This window comes from Chelonia mydas, chromosome 1 (assembly GCF_015237465.2).
Source record: "Chelonia mydas isolate rCheMyd1 chromosome 1, rCheMyd1.pri.v2, whole genome shotgun sequence".
Taxonomy (NCBI): Eukaryota; Metazoa; Chordata; order Testudines; family Cheloniidae; genus Chelonia; species Chelonia mydas.
This window is the reverse complement of record NC_057849.1, coordinates 324,644,605-324,659,604: the sequence shown is the minus strand read 5'-3', so window position 1 is coordinate 324,659,604 and position 15,000 is coordinate 324,644,605. Positions and strand designations below refer to the sequence as shown.

General features: G+C 40.4%; 1 protein-coding gene across 30 annotated transcripts in view; it reads left to right on the top strand.

Moving 5' to 3' along the window:
• MAGI2 (membrane associated guanylate kinase, WW and PDZ domain containing 2) overlaps positions 1-15,000 on the top strand; it is a 1,127,025-nt gene that overhangs the window by 883,477 nt on the left and 228,548 nt on the right. For 14 of the 30 annotated variants that reach the window (XM_043552267.1, XM_043552277.1, XM_043552283.1 and 11 more), the window contains 3 exons: positions 7,621-7,742; positions 8,098-8,226; positions 9,016-9,198. In XM_043552267.1, coding sequence (XP_043408202.1) covers positions 7,621-7,742; positions 8,098-8,226; positions 9,016-9,198 — 434 coding nt within the window. The remainder of the gene's footprint in view (positions 1-7,620; positions 7,743-8,097; positions 8,227-9,015; positions 9,199-15,000) is intronic. The other 16 variants (XM_037889230.2, XM_043552288.1, XM_043552300.1 and 13 more) reach the window with 2 other exon arrangements.

Genomic DNA, 15,000 nt, shown 5'->3' with positions numbered 1-15,000 from the left:
TTAAAAATATCTGAGGAAGGAGATTCCACCACCTCCCTAGGTAATGCATTCCAGTGTTTCGCCACCCTCCTAGTGAAAATTTTTTTCCTAATATCCAACCTAAATCTCCCCCACTGCAACTTGAGATCATTACTCCTTGTTCTCTCATCTGTTACCTCTGAGAACAGTCTAGAGCCATCCTCTTTGGAACCCCCTTTCAGGTAGTTGAAAGCAGCTATCAAATCCCCCCTCATTCTTCTCTTCCTCAGACTAAACAATCCCAGTTCCCTCAGCCTCTCCTCAGAAGTCATGTGTTCCAGTCCCCTAATCATTTTTGTTACCCTCTGCTGGACCCTTTCTAATTTTTCCACATCCTTCTTGTAGTGTGGGACCCAAAACTGGACACAGTACTCCAGATGAGTCCTCACCAATGTCGAATAGAGGGGAACGATCACGTCCCTCGATCTGCTGGCAATGCCCCTACATATACATCCCAAAATGCCATTGGCCTTCTTGGCAACAAGGGCACACTGTTGACTCATATCCAGCTTCTCGTCCACTGTAACCCCTACGTCCTTTTCTGCCAAACTGCTGCCTAGCCATTCGGTCCCTAGTCTGTAGCGGTGCATGGAATTCTTCCGTCCTAAGTGCAGGGCTCTGCACTTGTCCTTGTTGAACCTCATCAGATTTCTTTTGGCCCAATCCTTTAATTTGTCTAGGTCTCTCTGTATTCTATCCCTACCCTCCAGCGTATCTACCTCTCCTCCCAGTTTAGTGTCATCTGCAAACTTGCTGAGGGTGCAATCCACACCATTCTCCAGATCATTTATGAAGATATTGAAAAAAACCAGCCCAAGGACCGACCCTTGGGGCACTCCACTTGATACCGGCTGCCAACTGGACATGGAGCCATTGATCACTACCTGTTGAGCCCGACAATCTAGCCAACTTTCTATCCACCTTATAGTCCATTCATTCAGCCCATACTTCTTTAACTTGCTGGCAAGAATACTGTGGGAGACCATGTCAAAAGCTTTGCTAAAGTCAAGGAACAACACATCCACGACTCTCCCCTCATCCACAGAGGGAGTTATCTTGTCATAGAAGGCAATTATATTAGTCAGGCATGACTTTCCCTTGGTGAATCCATGCTGACTGTTCCTGATCACTTTTCTCTCCTCTAAGTGCTTCAGAACTGATTCCTTGAGGACCTGCTCCATGATTTTTCCAGGGACTGAGGTGAGGCTGACTGGCCTATAGTTCCCAGGATCCTCCTTCTTCCCTTTTTTAAAGATGGGCACTACATTAGCATTTTTCCAGTCGTCCGGGACTTCCCTGGATCGCCATGAGTTTTCAGAGATAATGGCCAATGACTCTGCAATCACATCTACCAACTCCTTTAACACTCTCAGATGCAACGCATCCGGCCCCATGGATTTGTGCTCGTCCAGCTTTTCTAAATAGTCCCGAACCACTTCTTTCTCCACAGAGGGCTGGTCACCTCCTCCCCATGCTGTGCTGCCCAGTGCAGCAGTCTGGGAGCTGACCTTGTTTGTGAAGACAGAGGCAAAAAAAGCATTGAGTACATTAACTTTTTCCACATCCTCTGTCACTAGATTGCCTCCCTCATTCAGTAAGGGGCCCACACTTCCCTTGACTTTCTTCTTGTTGCTAACATACCTGAAGAAACCCTTCTTGTTACTCTTAACATCTCTTGCTAGCTGCAACTCCAGGTGTGATTTTGGCCTTCCTGATTTCACTCCTGCATTCCCGAGCAATATTTTTATACACTTTCCTGGTCATTTGTCCAATCTGCCACTTCTTGTAAGCTTCTTTTTTGTGTTTAAGATCAGCAAGGATTTCACTGTTAAGCCAAGCTGGTCACCTGCCATATTTACTATTCTTTCTACACATCGGGATGGTTTGTCCCTGTAACCTCAATAAGGATTCTTTAAAATACAGCCAGCTCTCCTGGACTCCTTTCCCCTCATGTTATTCTCCCAGGGGATCCTGCCCGTCAGTTCCCTGAGGGAGTCAAACTTTTGTGCAACCTTCTAACAGAGCCTGTGATTTAAAGACTAAACGCTAGCCTTCTTCCTTCCACAGCCCCGCACAGAATTATGGTGCTGTGCTGGCTTTTTCAGCTGTCTAATCGCAAAAAGAGCATCTCTACCTTTATGGTTGATTAACTACAACATGAAACTCAATTTGCAAACATGGTCTCCTTAATAGGACAGCTAAACTAACCAGATGGGTACTTATTGTAAACTGTGCATCCTGCCTCAACTGTGCAACATTTCTTTATCTTTTCTATCTGACACGCTGTTACTGCTTATGTAAGAAAATAACATGTTATCTCAGCAATTCTGTTTCTTTCATTTTAAAAAGTAGCTAAATCTTACATTTTGATGCTCATTTCAACAAATACGTCCATTAATACTTGTTTTAAACACAATTTCAGTATCTAAATGAAAGATTTGGATGTCTTTTTAAGGAAAAATGAAACAGCAATTGAGGCCACATTAGTTAAATCAGCCTTTACCAGTTCCACTTCCTAGCTGACTTCCATACTAATATCATCAGCACAGGTGCAGCGCTGTGACCCCATGCACCAGGTTGCATTGTCCAAAGGAGGGAGCCAGGCCCAACCCTGTGGGACAAAAGCCACTGCTGTGGGATGAATACAGGGTGGGCTTGTTTGCCAGCCCTTCCTCACCGGGCCGGGGCGGGCTTGCTCTCCAGCCCCGGGCCTCCCCTCTGCACTGGGCTTTATTGAAGTCATGGACACAAAGGAAAGCCACGGACAAACAGAGAAACCATGATATCTGTGGCTTATTTACCACTGTGACTCATAGACTTTAAGGCCAGAAGAGACCATTGTGATCTCTAGTCTGACCTTCTACACGTTGCAGGCCACAGAACCTCACCCACCCTCTCCTGTAATAGATGCTGAACCTCTGGCTGAGTTACTGAAATCCTCAAATAATGATTTAAAGACTTCAAGGTACAGATAGGCCACCATTTACTCTAGCTTTTCCCAGCAAGTGACCCATACACCAGGCTGCAGAGGAAGGCGAAAAAACTCCAGGATCTTTGCCAATCTGACCTGGGGGGAAATTCCTTCCCAATATCAAATATGGTGATCAGTTGAACCCTGAGCATGTTGGCAAGACCCACCAGCCAGATACCTGGGAAAGAATTCTCTGTAGTAACTCAGAGCCATCCACATCTAATGACAAACTGTGATGGCGGGCACCTGGCCCCGTTGAAGCTCCCTGCTGCAGGCCCCATGGTTCTACCACACTGGACCTCAGAAAAGGAGCAGCAAAGGTGGGTCCTCTAGTCCTGCCTAGAAAAGTTGCATGGAAGCGGCCAATCAGAACCCAGCAAGCTCATATAAAAGGAGCTGCAGGGCCTTAGCAGGTCAGTTCCTGGCTGGGACCAGAAGGGCAAGAAAGGGTGCTCAGTTCTGGCTGGAGGGGTTGATGGCTGCATTTACTGGACCTGAGAGAGAGAGGATCTGAGAAATTCAGCCCTGAGTTAAGGGTGAAGAGAATGGAGCTACGTGGGAAAAGTCCCAGGGAATAGCCACAGCGAAATGGAGGCAGCAGTACATGGCTGCTGTTTATAGGGTCCCTGAGTTGGGACCCAGAGTAGTGGGCATCCCCGCTAGCAAAATGACCTAAGCCACAAGTCTTCTTTAGAAGCACAAGCAAAGGGCTGGATTTAAAGGACCCAGAGATGGGGCTGATAACCTGTTGAGGGCAGACAGTTTCAGCAGGGAGAGACTCCAAGGAGCCTAGGAGGGTCTGAAGAGCAAAGGCACCTGAGGAAGGAGGGGCTGAGTCCAGCTTGAGCCTGGGGATTTGAAGACTTTTGTATTTGTTTTGGACTTCAATACTCCCAGAAGGGGTCCTTGATTGTGTGACTTGGCCAGAGGGCTGAGCCACTGAAGACCCACCAAGCAAGGCTAACAACGTACAGGGGATGCCAGGAAAGGCCTGCAGTACCACACCCAGCCTCTAGGAGGCACTCACAAGAGGTGAGTGTCACCCACTACACAACTCTGCAGCTCTACCTATTATTAACAGCCACATTTACAAATGATGACTTTGTTATGTAGATAGCAGCTTTAAAGTTTGGCACATGTTTTTCACTTTCACTCTTTAAAACAAATGTCCCTGTTGACTTCAGTAGAAATCTTTTCTGGGTGACGAACATCTGACATCACCTTTTGGATTACCAGGTATATTAGGTCACCTAAAGATACATTGCTGTTTCCCCTCTATCCCCTTGGTTTAATGAACACTGGAATATTTTCATTTTTTTTAAATAACACTGTCTAAAGGGTAGGGCCTTGATCCAGAGAATTGCTTCACATGGGATCATGAAGGTGACTTCAGTGGAAGTCACATGTACTCAGCACCTTTTACAATCCCTGATTCTAAGGGAGCTCAGGGTCAGATCTTCAAGTGTTTAGCATCCACAATCAGGACCAGATATTCCCTGCAGCTCTCTCTGAAAACTGTTTTGAAAGGCTGGTCCTGTGTGCATAAATATTTACCTCTTTGGAGCAACAGTAATTTACAACACATCCAATAACTTCACACACATATCTAGCCAATTGCCCAAACCTGCATGATGCTGAGTGCCCTCAAATCCTCTGACTTCATCAGGAGAAGCATGCCACATGACACAGGAGATGATCCCCACCCTGCTGGATTTGTTCCCTAGTCAGTAAAAAAATTATCCTCCTGATAACACGCTCTGCAATATAATGTATGGGAGAAAGTTATGTATGAGATACGGGATATCAAAGGCACAGTATCAGAGAAAAACACATGCTAATAGGGGTCATGGGAAATGTTACATATTGGGAGAAAGTTGTGGCATTACAATGTGATTTTTTCACATTTCAGTGCTCTACATGAATTAGTTTTTGCACTTTCCCCCCGTTTTCTTTTATAAAATACAACAGAAATATAGTTGAGTGTTAAAATTTCATCTTCAATATAATTTTGTTTGCTGCTGTGGGAATCCAGCACATAATGGATCCGTTACTTTGTTAAGCAATTTGCCTAAACAGTCACTATTGGGGTTAAGATTTCTATTTCATCATAAACAGCTAATTTTGTTTTCAGCTTATCCAGGACCACTATGCACAAACACCATCCTGTTTCTCTCTTGCATAGAAATCACGTATAGTGAAAACTTGAAAACCTGTGTTGCTGGAGTATTTTTCAGTGATACTGCAGAATAGCATATAGCCACGTAGATTGAAACTAGGGCTGTCAAGCAATTAAAAAAATTAATCGTGATTAATCACGTGATTAAAATAATCGTGATTAATCACATGATTAATTGCACTGTTAAACAATAATAAAATTCCATTTATTTAAATGTTTTTGGATGTTTTCTACATTTTCAAATATGTTGATTTCAATTACAACACAGAATAAAAATTGTACAGTGCTCACTTTATATTTATTTTTGATTACAAGTATTTGCTCTGTAAAAAAACGCCAGAGAAATAGTATTTTTCAATTCACTTAATACAAGTACTGTGGTGCAATCTCTTTATCATAAAAGATGAACTTACAAATGTAGAATTATGTATAAAAAAACTGCATTCAAAAATAAAGCAATGTAAAATTATAGAGCCTGTAAGTCCGCTCAGTCCTACTTCTTATTCAGCCAATTGCTAAGACAAACAAGTTTGTTTACATTTGCAGGAGATAATGCTGCCTGCTTCTTGTTTACAGTGTCACCTGAAAGTGAGAACAGGAGTTTGCGTGGCACTGTTGTAGCTGGCGTCACAAGATATTTACTTGCCAGATGTGCTAAAGTGTCATATGTCCCTTCATGCTTCAACTACCGTTCCAGTGGACATGCATCCATGCTGATGACAGATTCTGCTCAGTAACAATCCAAAGCAGTGCAGAGTAATGCATGTTCATTTTCATCATCTGTGTCAGATCCCACCAGCAAAAGGGTTGATTTTCTTTTTTGGTAGTTCGGGTTTTGAGGTTTCCTCATCAGTGTTGCTTTTTTAAGACTTCTGAAAGCATGCTCAACACCTCGTCCCTCTCAGATTTTGGAAGGCACTTCAGATTCTTAAACCTTGGGTCGGTTAGAAATCTCACATTGGTATCTTCTTAGCATTTCGTGAAATCTACAGTGACAGTGTTCTTAAAATGAACATGTGTTGTGTCATCATCCGAGACGGCTATAACATGAAATATATGGCAGAATGCAGGTAAAACAGAGCAGGGGACATACAATTCTTCCCCAAGGAGTTCAGTCACAAATTTAATTAACGCATTCTTTTTTAATGAGCATCATCAGCATGGAAGCATGTCCTCTGGAATGGTGGCCGAAGCATGAAGGGCCATACAATTGTTTAGCATACCTGGCGTGTAAATACCTTGCAATGGCAGCTACAAAAGTGCCATGCAAATGCCTGTTCTCACTTTCTGGTGACATTGTAAATAAGAAGAGAGCAGCACTGTCTCCTGTAAATGTAAACAAACTTGTTTGTCTTAGCGATTGGCTGAACAATCTGAAGTAGGACTGTGTGGACTTGTAGGCTCTGAAGTTTTACATTGTTTTGTTTTTGAGTGCAGTTATGTAACAAAAAAAATCTATATTTGTAAATTGGACTTTTATGACAAAGAGATTGCACTACAGTACTAGTATGAGGTGAATTGAAAAATACTATTTCTTTTGTTTATCATTTTTACAATGCAAATATTGTAATAAAAATAATATACACAATTACAACACAGAATACAATCTATATGAAAATGTAGAAAATGATCCAAAATATTTAATAAATTTCAATTGGTATTCTATTGTTTAACAGTGCAATTAAAACCACGATTAATAGTGATTAATTTTTTTAATTGCGATTGATTTTTTTGAGTTAATCACATGAGTTAACTGCTATTAATCGACACTTTACATTTGCAGCAGAGTGCAACAAGTTGAAAGGACAGAGAACTTCCAAATGGATCTGGGAAAGAAACAGTTTTACCAATCAGAGAAAAATTTAAAGTTTATGAAAAATGTTCCTATCATAAATTGAGAGAAAGAGGTGGAATCTCAAATTTTCAAAGATGAACAATATCTTTTTTTTAATTTAGGTTAATTTGCAACATTATGTTTTTCACATTATTGAAATTTTTGTTTTACTTTTGGCCTTTTTTATTGTTTCAATTTGTTTTACTATAATTATTTTAAAAAATCATTTTGAAAATGTTGAAACAGGACATTTTGATCGTTTCAAAACTTTTCTCCAAAAATGTTTGAACTGAGAAATTGTCAGAACTGACCCTTTCCTGTGAACAGTTTCAGTTGTAACCAATTGGCATTTTCCAAAGAAAAAGAGTTTTGTTGAAAAATTCCTGATCTGTTCTACTTCCCAATTATTTCCGCTATGAGCTAGATTGTGCATCCCTTACTTGCACTGATGAGCACTAACTCGTATATTCTCATTCACTACAACAGGACTACTTGTGTGAGTTTTTTAAGCTGGTGTAAGGGTTGCACATGCAGGTAACCCACATGATGATGATCCCATGAAGTAAATAATAATTTTTCACAAAATGGACTCAATTTTTAATCATTACCAATTTTTTTCAGCCACATAAATAGAAGAACACAATTTGAAAATCCTGTCCTAGAAGCAAAAAGGAAGCTACAGCAGCATAACATGCCCAACGCAGAACTTGGAACAAAGCCTATGCAGGCCCCAGGTTTCCGAGGTACAGTACCATGTCAGATTTAAGCAGAAAATAATTGCTATACTTTCCTGGTTTTATGACAATGATTTAACATAGTCTGGTTAAAATACAATTAATTATTAATTAATTGTATCTTCTATGAATTAGCATTAATTGGTGTTCAGTATGTTTCTAAGATAACCTATCTAGCAAACATCATTTAAATTGACGCCTCAGACACTATTGCTGTAGGAGTTTACAAGAACACTGAATCTTGATAATGTGAAAATGATTGTGCTTAGAAAGAAATGTATTAGCAAAAGTCAATATTGATAGATGAGTAAGTTTTGACATAAGGTTATAGCCAAAGAATGAGGCTTGTTCTCCTTTGTAACAGTAGAAAGCGCCTCATCAACATTACCTAGGCCTAAACACGTTCACCCGCATCCTGCTCCTCAGAGGTCTCGCAGTGTGAATGATCTGTCTCAGTGTCGGCGGGACAATGCTGGAATGTACAGTCTGTATGGTATGTCCAAGTGCTGCTTGTTAGCCAAGCTGCACTGTTGTAAAAGTAGAGAGATAAGTTAAGTCACAAACCTTTTCACCTTTCTCATACCTTTTTTCGCAAAATAAAGCACAGAAGAGAGGCACTGGAAGCCAGGTGAGGCTTATTCTTGCCTGATGGTAATTTTCACACTTTACACTGACGCACATTGAAAACAGATGTAAAGGTCACTGAACTGTCACACCGATTGTAAATGTCATTTGTCAGAAACTGAAATTCCATTTGTCTGGGGTGAGAAGATTATCTGGAATTTACCCTTTTGTCTGAATCACTGATATAAATGTATATTTTTTGTTATTGGGGGCGTGAGGGGAAACTAATTATAAATTATTTGGTATACAAAGCTGAATTGATAGGCTAGGAATAATTTTTAAGAGTTCAAAGTTACCTTGCGTATTATTTTTATCACTGTGTAAATATTTTAGCTACACAACAATCTATCTCTAAACTTATTTCCAAGAGCATTTGCTTCAGTGCTTATCAAAGAGCATTCCTAGCCCTTCCACCCCCAAGACTGATCTGCCATAGGTAGAAAAGTCCTCCTTAGTTGGTTTTGTATTAATGTAAAATAAGGACTCACTAATGTGTTTATTTCTCCTGGAATGCTTACACTCTTTATTTCCTTTAATATCAAAATGCCACACTGCCACCTATTATTGCTGCTGCTTCTCTTCTCTTTTGTTTGTGACTCTGTGTTATATTATGACTTGACTGGAACTATTTTCTTTTTGTTTGTGTTGACTGATGTAGAAAAACCACTCTTCACCCGTGATGCATCACAACTGAAGGGAATTTTCCTCAGCACAACTCTCAAGAAGAGCAACATGGGCTTTGGATTTACCATCATTGGTGGGGACGAGCCAGATGAGTTTCTACAGGTGAAGAGTGTAATTCCTGATGGGCCTGCAGCACAGGATGGCAAAATGGAAACAGGTGATTAAGTTGGTTCCTTGATATAATTATCAGACTTCAGCTTTAGATTTTTGAGCAGCATTTTTCTTAAGTGCAGAAATAAGCAGGTGTGTTCGTGCTGCCATTCTGAATGGTGCAAGTAGAGCTGTGTGAATAACTAGTTTTTTGGGTTGCTGGCCATTCTGAAAAATAATAATCACTTCAGGTCAACCTAAAACAAAGGTTTTTAAAATGTTGGTAAATCAAAAAGTTAGAAAAAATTGGTTTTGGTGAAATGAAACATTTCATTTAAATGTTGAGAGGTTTTTAAAAGGGTTTACTGTTTCTTTTAATAAAATTGAAGGAAATTTCAAAATGAAAAGTCATTTGAAATAGAAAAACCAAAATATTTTGATTTTTTTTTTCAAAAAAAAAATGGTTTTGTTTTGACACAAACAATTTGGCAAAACTGACACACATTTGCAAAATGTTTTGGACTCACCAAATCTACGTTTTTTTACCCCAAAAAAGATTTTTAGACAAAAACTTCATTCACCTCTGGGACAAGAAGAATATTTCTGCCTCAGAGAATATTTCCCAAGGGAAGTATTTCCCTGGAGTATTTCTTTCTAGAAATGAAAGGAAAACTTTTATTTTTTCTTCACAGTATTTTCCTATGATGAAGATCTCTGAAGCAAACTTTTACTTATTTAGGGTAAAATTCTCTCACATCTGCAGAGCAGATCTCAGATGTGATGCTCTTCTCAACACATGCTCAGATTAACTGTGAGGATTCCGTGCCTGTAGAGACAGAGGCCACAGACACAGACTTTTCTGGAGGAAGGACTATATTTTAAAATAGTCAAATTAAGTTTGATTCTGCTTATCTGGGTAAAGACTATGTAACCCTTCTGCCAGGTGGAGTCAGCAGCAACAGGGCTGGGTTCAATATCTAGGGGTTCCTTTCCATCGATACAACACAGAACCAGCTTGAGCCCCCACCCAGTAACCTGGGAAAATTACACACCACACCTGAAAAGGAGTACTTGTGGCACCTCAGAGACTAACCAATTTATTTGAGCATAAGTTTTTGTGAACTGTAGCTCACGAAAGCTTATGCTCAAATAAATTGGTTAGTCTCTGAGGTGCCACAAGTACTCCTTTTCTTTTTGTGAATACAGACTAACACGGCTGCTACTCTGAAACACCACACCTGGTCGCCTCAGAAAGGCAATACTTTCTCACCTGCAAGCACAGAGTCCGAGTGTAGAAAAGAAACTTTTAATAAAAGGAGGGAAGTAACTCAGCGTTAATTTGGGAAAACACTGCAAACAGGGTTCATAAACATAAACCATGAGCCAAAGACCCACCCTCCAAGTAAGTTGGGCAGTGTCCTTTTCCCCTTGGGTTCTTAAGCCCAGGAGCCCAAAAGTCCCTTTAAAGTGCCCATCTCTTCTCTGTACCCCACTCACAGTTGCTGTCTTTGGTCAGTGCAAACAAAGGGTTCAGAGGTGCATTTGAAGAGTTCACCTCCCACCCTAGGTGGGAGTGGGGTAAGGAGGCACCTAACTTGCTCCGCTGCTCAGACACTCGCTTGCCACCCCTCTCCGTCAGCCACCCTGCTGGCCACTCACTGTGCCACCTGGCCACGTGCCAGCCGTTGCTGCTCCTCTCTGCCTGGCCATCCCACCGCCGCTCATTCTGCTCACTACCTCACCAGCCACTCATCTGCCAGCTGACTGTCAGTCACCATCTGCTGCCACCTGCCTCTCTGCTGTGACCTCTGCACATCAGTCTTTTAGTAATTTTCAGCTCTTTGGAGGCTGGACAGAAACACTTACCCATCTCAACATGATTTCAGCTCTCAGTGATGTTTAGCTCTTAGCAGGCTTGGCAGAAACACAATCCAACCACAACTGATCTCAGCTCTGAAAATGAGCATTTAAAATAACAAAGAGACTCCCAAGGAAGCTTATATAGCTCTTTCTTTGAACAGTGGGGGGGAACAGGTTAAACCAGTCCAGGGAGGACCCTTGTGGGAGGGTCTGCACATCCTGGCTGGGACACCGGTCCCCACCCCTCTTACTTTCACAGGACTCTGGCATTCAAGCACCTGGCTTAACGAAGTCCTTTCAGCTGAGGGTCCTGCTTTTCTGTATTCATACAATAATGCCAACAACATTGGTAACAGCATTTCACTACCCCTGCATTCAGTACTAAAGTCATTTGTAACACAACACCAGCCAAAGTTGATTATTTGAGCAACACACCACTCTATCTGCTGGATATTTAAGCAGAGTAGGTGTGTTCATGTAAATACAGTTTGCTCTAGAAGTCTGTCCCCCTCCCAGCTAGCTATCAGGGAAGAATTCAGCAGACCCTGCTTACATCTACTTTTAGTAAAGGCTTACAAGATCATCTCAGATCCATATATGGAAAGAATCCTTCTATGTGCCTTTCCTCATCCTCCATGGATGGTGGGGTCAGCTGTCACCCTACCTCCATGCCCTGCAGAGGGTGTTCCCTAGCCCTAGGATCTTTTTTGAGGTAGGGGGTGGAGACTGGTCAGGCTGATGGACGCATACGTCTTTCTCCATCCATCCTGACAGAGATTTTTAGAGAAAAGATAATAAAATCTGGGGCTATGTTATCTTTGTGGGGGGCCCCCCACTGAAACCAGAGTCATAGGGATAGCCTAATCTATGGTAGGGAAAAGCCCCATGTGCACACTCATAGAGAACAGCGTGTGGGGATCCTTGCAGATTTACTCCCTCAATCCTCATTTCTGCAGATTTTTGTGGGGGAGGGAATAACCAGGACCATAACATGTCAGGATACACCATCTAGAACTACTGCTGGTGCTGTAAGGCCAAATAAACTTCTGTAAGACCATGCAAGTAGGAATTGTGGAGGTTCTGAATTTTACTGTTTTTAAAATGCCCTTCTTGCACAAAATATGCCATTAAAATGGTGGAAGGTTTCTGATGCCAAGTAAAGAGTGGCAGATATAACAAAAATTAAAATATAGATTTCTTTTTTGTAAAATCTTATAAGTGTTCTATCAGCTTGAACTTTAGTCGCATTGTTGATGTCAACCTCAAAGTGCAATTTGGTACACAAGGTTAAAATTCAAGAAGCTAATTAGTAGAAGAAATGGTGCAACAGAGACATGCTCAGAAGAGACTAATGAATCCTGTTAACAGTAAAACCAATCAATTGCTCTTGAACAAGGCCTTGATCTTCATGTTGCCTAATTTGCAGCAGAGGGCTTCCCAGGTTGTTATGGCCCAGCATACTTTGATTAAGAACTCAAAGCAGGATTCCTTTGAAATAATCTGAGTGGAATGGTTGAGTGTCTTTTCAACTAAACTAGAACCTGATACTGAAACTGCATGATTGGTCTGTTGTAACATTGATGGTTGTTATTGTGGTCATTTATTGAGAGGCAGGGTGGGTGGGTAATATATTTCAGTGGATAAACTTCTATGGGTGAAAGATACAAGCTTTTAAAGCTTACACAGAACTCGTCTTCAGGTCTGGGAAACGTACTTAGAATGTCACTGCTAAATACAAGGTGAAACGGATTGTCTAGCGTAAGTCGTTAACACATTTATTCAGATGGGTATTTATGAAGAAATATGTTTTTTAAAACTTACATTAAAATAATACTGAAGATTTTATTGAAAACCACAAATGCAAGGAAAGTAAGAATTAAAGGTGAGAGAGAATTTCAAAACACAGAATTATTATTCTAATAAACCTGATATGTGTATTATTAAATTACATACTGAGCTAAATTCTGTCCTTAGTAGACTCCCCGCAGCTCCCTGAATATCAAGTTATCACGTGAGTAAAATAAACCAAGAGTTTCAGGTTAATGAATTTTGCCTCACACAACATCCCTGTGAGGTAGGCATGTGTTGTTATTTTCGTATTATAAATGGGTAAACTGAGAAACAGGGATATTTAAAAACATAAGGTTTATAAAACAGGCCTGTAGCAAATAACCCAATTGCCTCATTCCCACTCCTTTGCATGTTTCCTAAACTGTGCTTCCTGTTCCTCAGAAACTCTTTTCACAGTCTGCTCACCTTCAGATATGTTGCACTTCATGGTCTGCCAAATAGTCCTTCCTGGAGCCATTTCAGAAAATAGATTGTTCGCTTACCTATTATTTTAAATCATCCTGTGTTTCTAAACCATTAGAGACACAAATCTACTTTGTAAGTTAAATAAGTATTGTTGGATGAAGAATAAGGCGTTTTATACAAATGTACTTTTCTCGTGTGTTTCTAAAAAATAGCACCTCCTATGATACACTTTTCTTGCCTCTTGTGTCACAGTAATAACTGTGCCTATCTCAAGGGGACCATTGTTATTACTGTCCATACAAAATCAAGATTCTTGTGAAATCGAAGATTTGTAATTGCTGCGGCAATAATAGGTGCTGGATCTTTATTGTTTTGGGATGAAATATGCCCTAGCAAGGAAGCCCATGTAAGGCCTCCCTGCTACTGAAGCTTGACATTTGCCCTCCGTGATGACATATGTCAGCTCCTCACTGCGAATAGGCTGACAGTGGAAGATGGACAATTATGCAAATTCAGTGCACCTACCACTTTGAATAAGTAAAACTAGGATCTAGGAATGTTATGTCAGGCCACTCATTGGATTAGTGGCCATTGAGACATGCCTGTCCTTCCCCACAAAAACCCTGCCTACCATGTGACTAAAGCCAAAAGCTCAGGATTTATGAGATAAAAGGAAACATAAATTTTATTATTTTACCTGACTTACTACCTTTGATACATACTGTTGCCAACTCTCACAATTTTATTATGAATCTCTAGATATTTGGCATTCTTAAAAATACATCTCCTGGAGTCAAGTGATTACTTGAGAATCTCAGCTTTCCCCTTAAAGACGTGAGTTTCTAGCCCTCTTGTTTGCAGAGAACTGCTTGAAAATGTGACCAGATTGCACCCTAAAGGCTCAATAACCAGAAACTAAACAGAGACTACCAAATTTAGTTTTAAAAATCTCTTTTTTTTTTTAGCCAGTCTCTTCATTTTTCAGGGCCTGCCTCATGACTTTGAATGCTTGAGATTGGCAATCCTGCAAAAAGTTATGTGATAAATAATTACATATAAAATAATGTTAATAAAGCCCTGTATACTATGAAGAAGATCTTATCTTGTTCACTTTCATTTTTTTAAAGTATGCTGTTCATTAAACTTTGCATGGAACCAGATATTAGTAATATGACCTGAGGGAGAAGATGCACTTTGTTTGAACTTTATAGTCTTTGTGTTCATCTCTCTTAAATTAATTTTTCTTTATACTTCTCAATGTTTCTATTGCCTTTATACAATGTGAGCTCTCTCCAGTGGCGAAAATAATACCTGTAAATTCCCAATGAGTTAACCAAGACTCTGGATAAAGTGTCCGCTTTTATTTCAAAATTATTGAATTCAAATCCTCTTGTGGTTTCTGTTTTTATTACATTTTCTTCACACTTTTTTTATTTTCTCAGTACCAAGAAGATTGCTACATCTTGTGCATTTTGTGAAAACTAGGCCAGATATAGACCTGAGTTGCAAAACTTGGATCTGGATTTCAAACATCACACAGTTTGTGATTGTCTAGATGTGAGGTTTTGGACCAGTGTGTTATAGAGATATGGGCCAGACATGTTGTTTGGGTCTAGATTAGTATCTAAACACCATTCCCTAGGGTTTTGTTTGTGGCCCATTTCTAGTGACAATATTTAAGTTACTAGTGGTGGTGGGGGGAGCAAAACAAAATATCTATTATTAGCCCTTCACATAACCTATTTAAGGTACA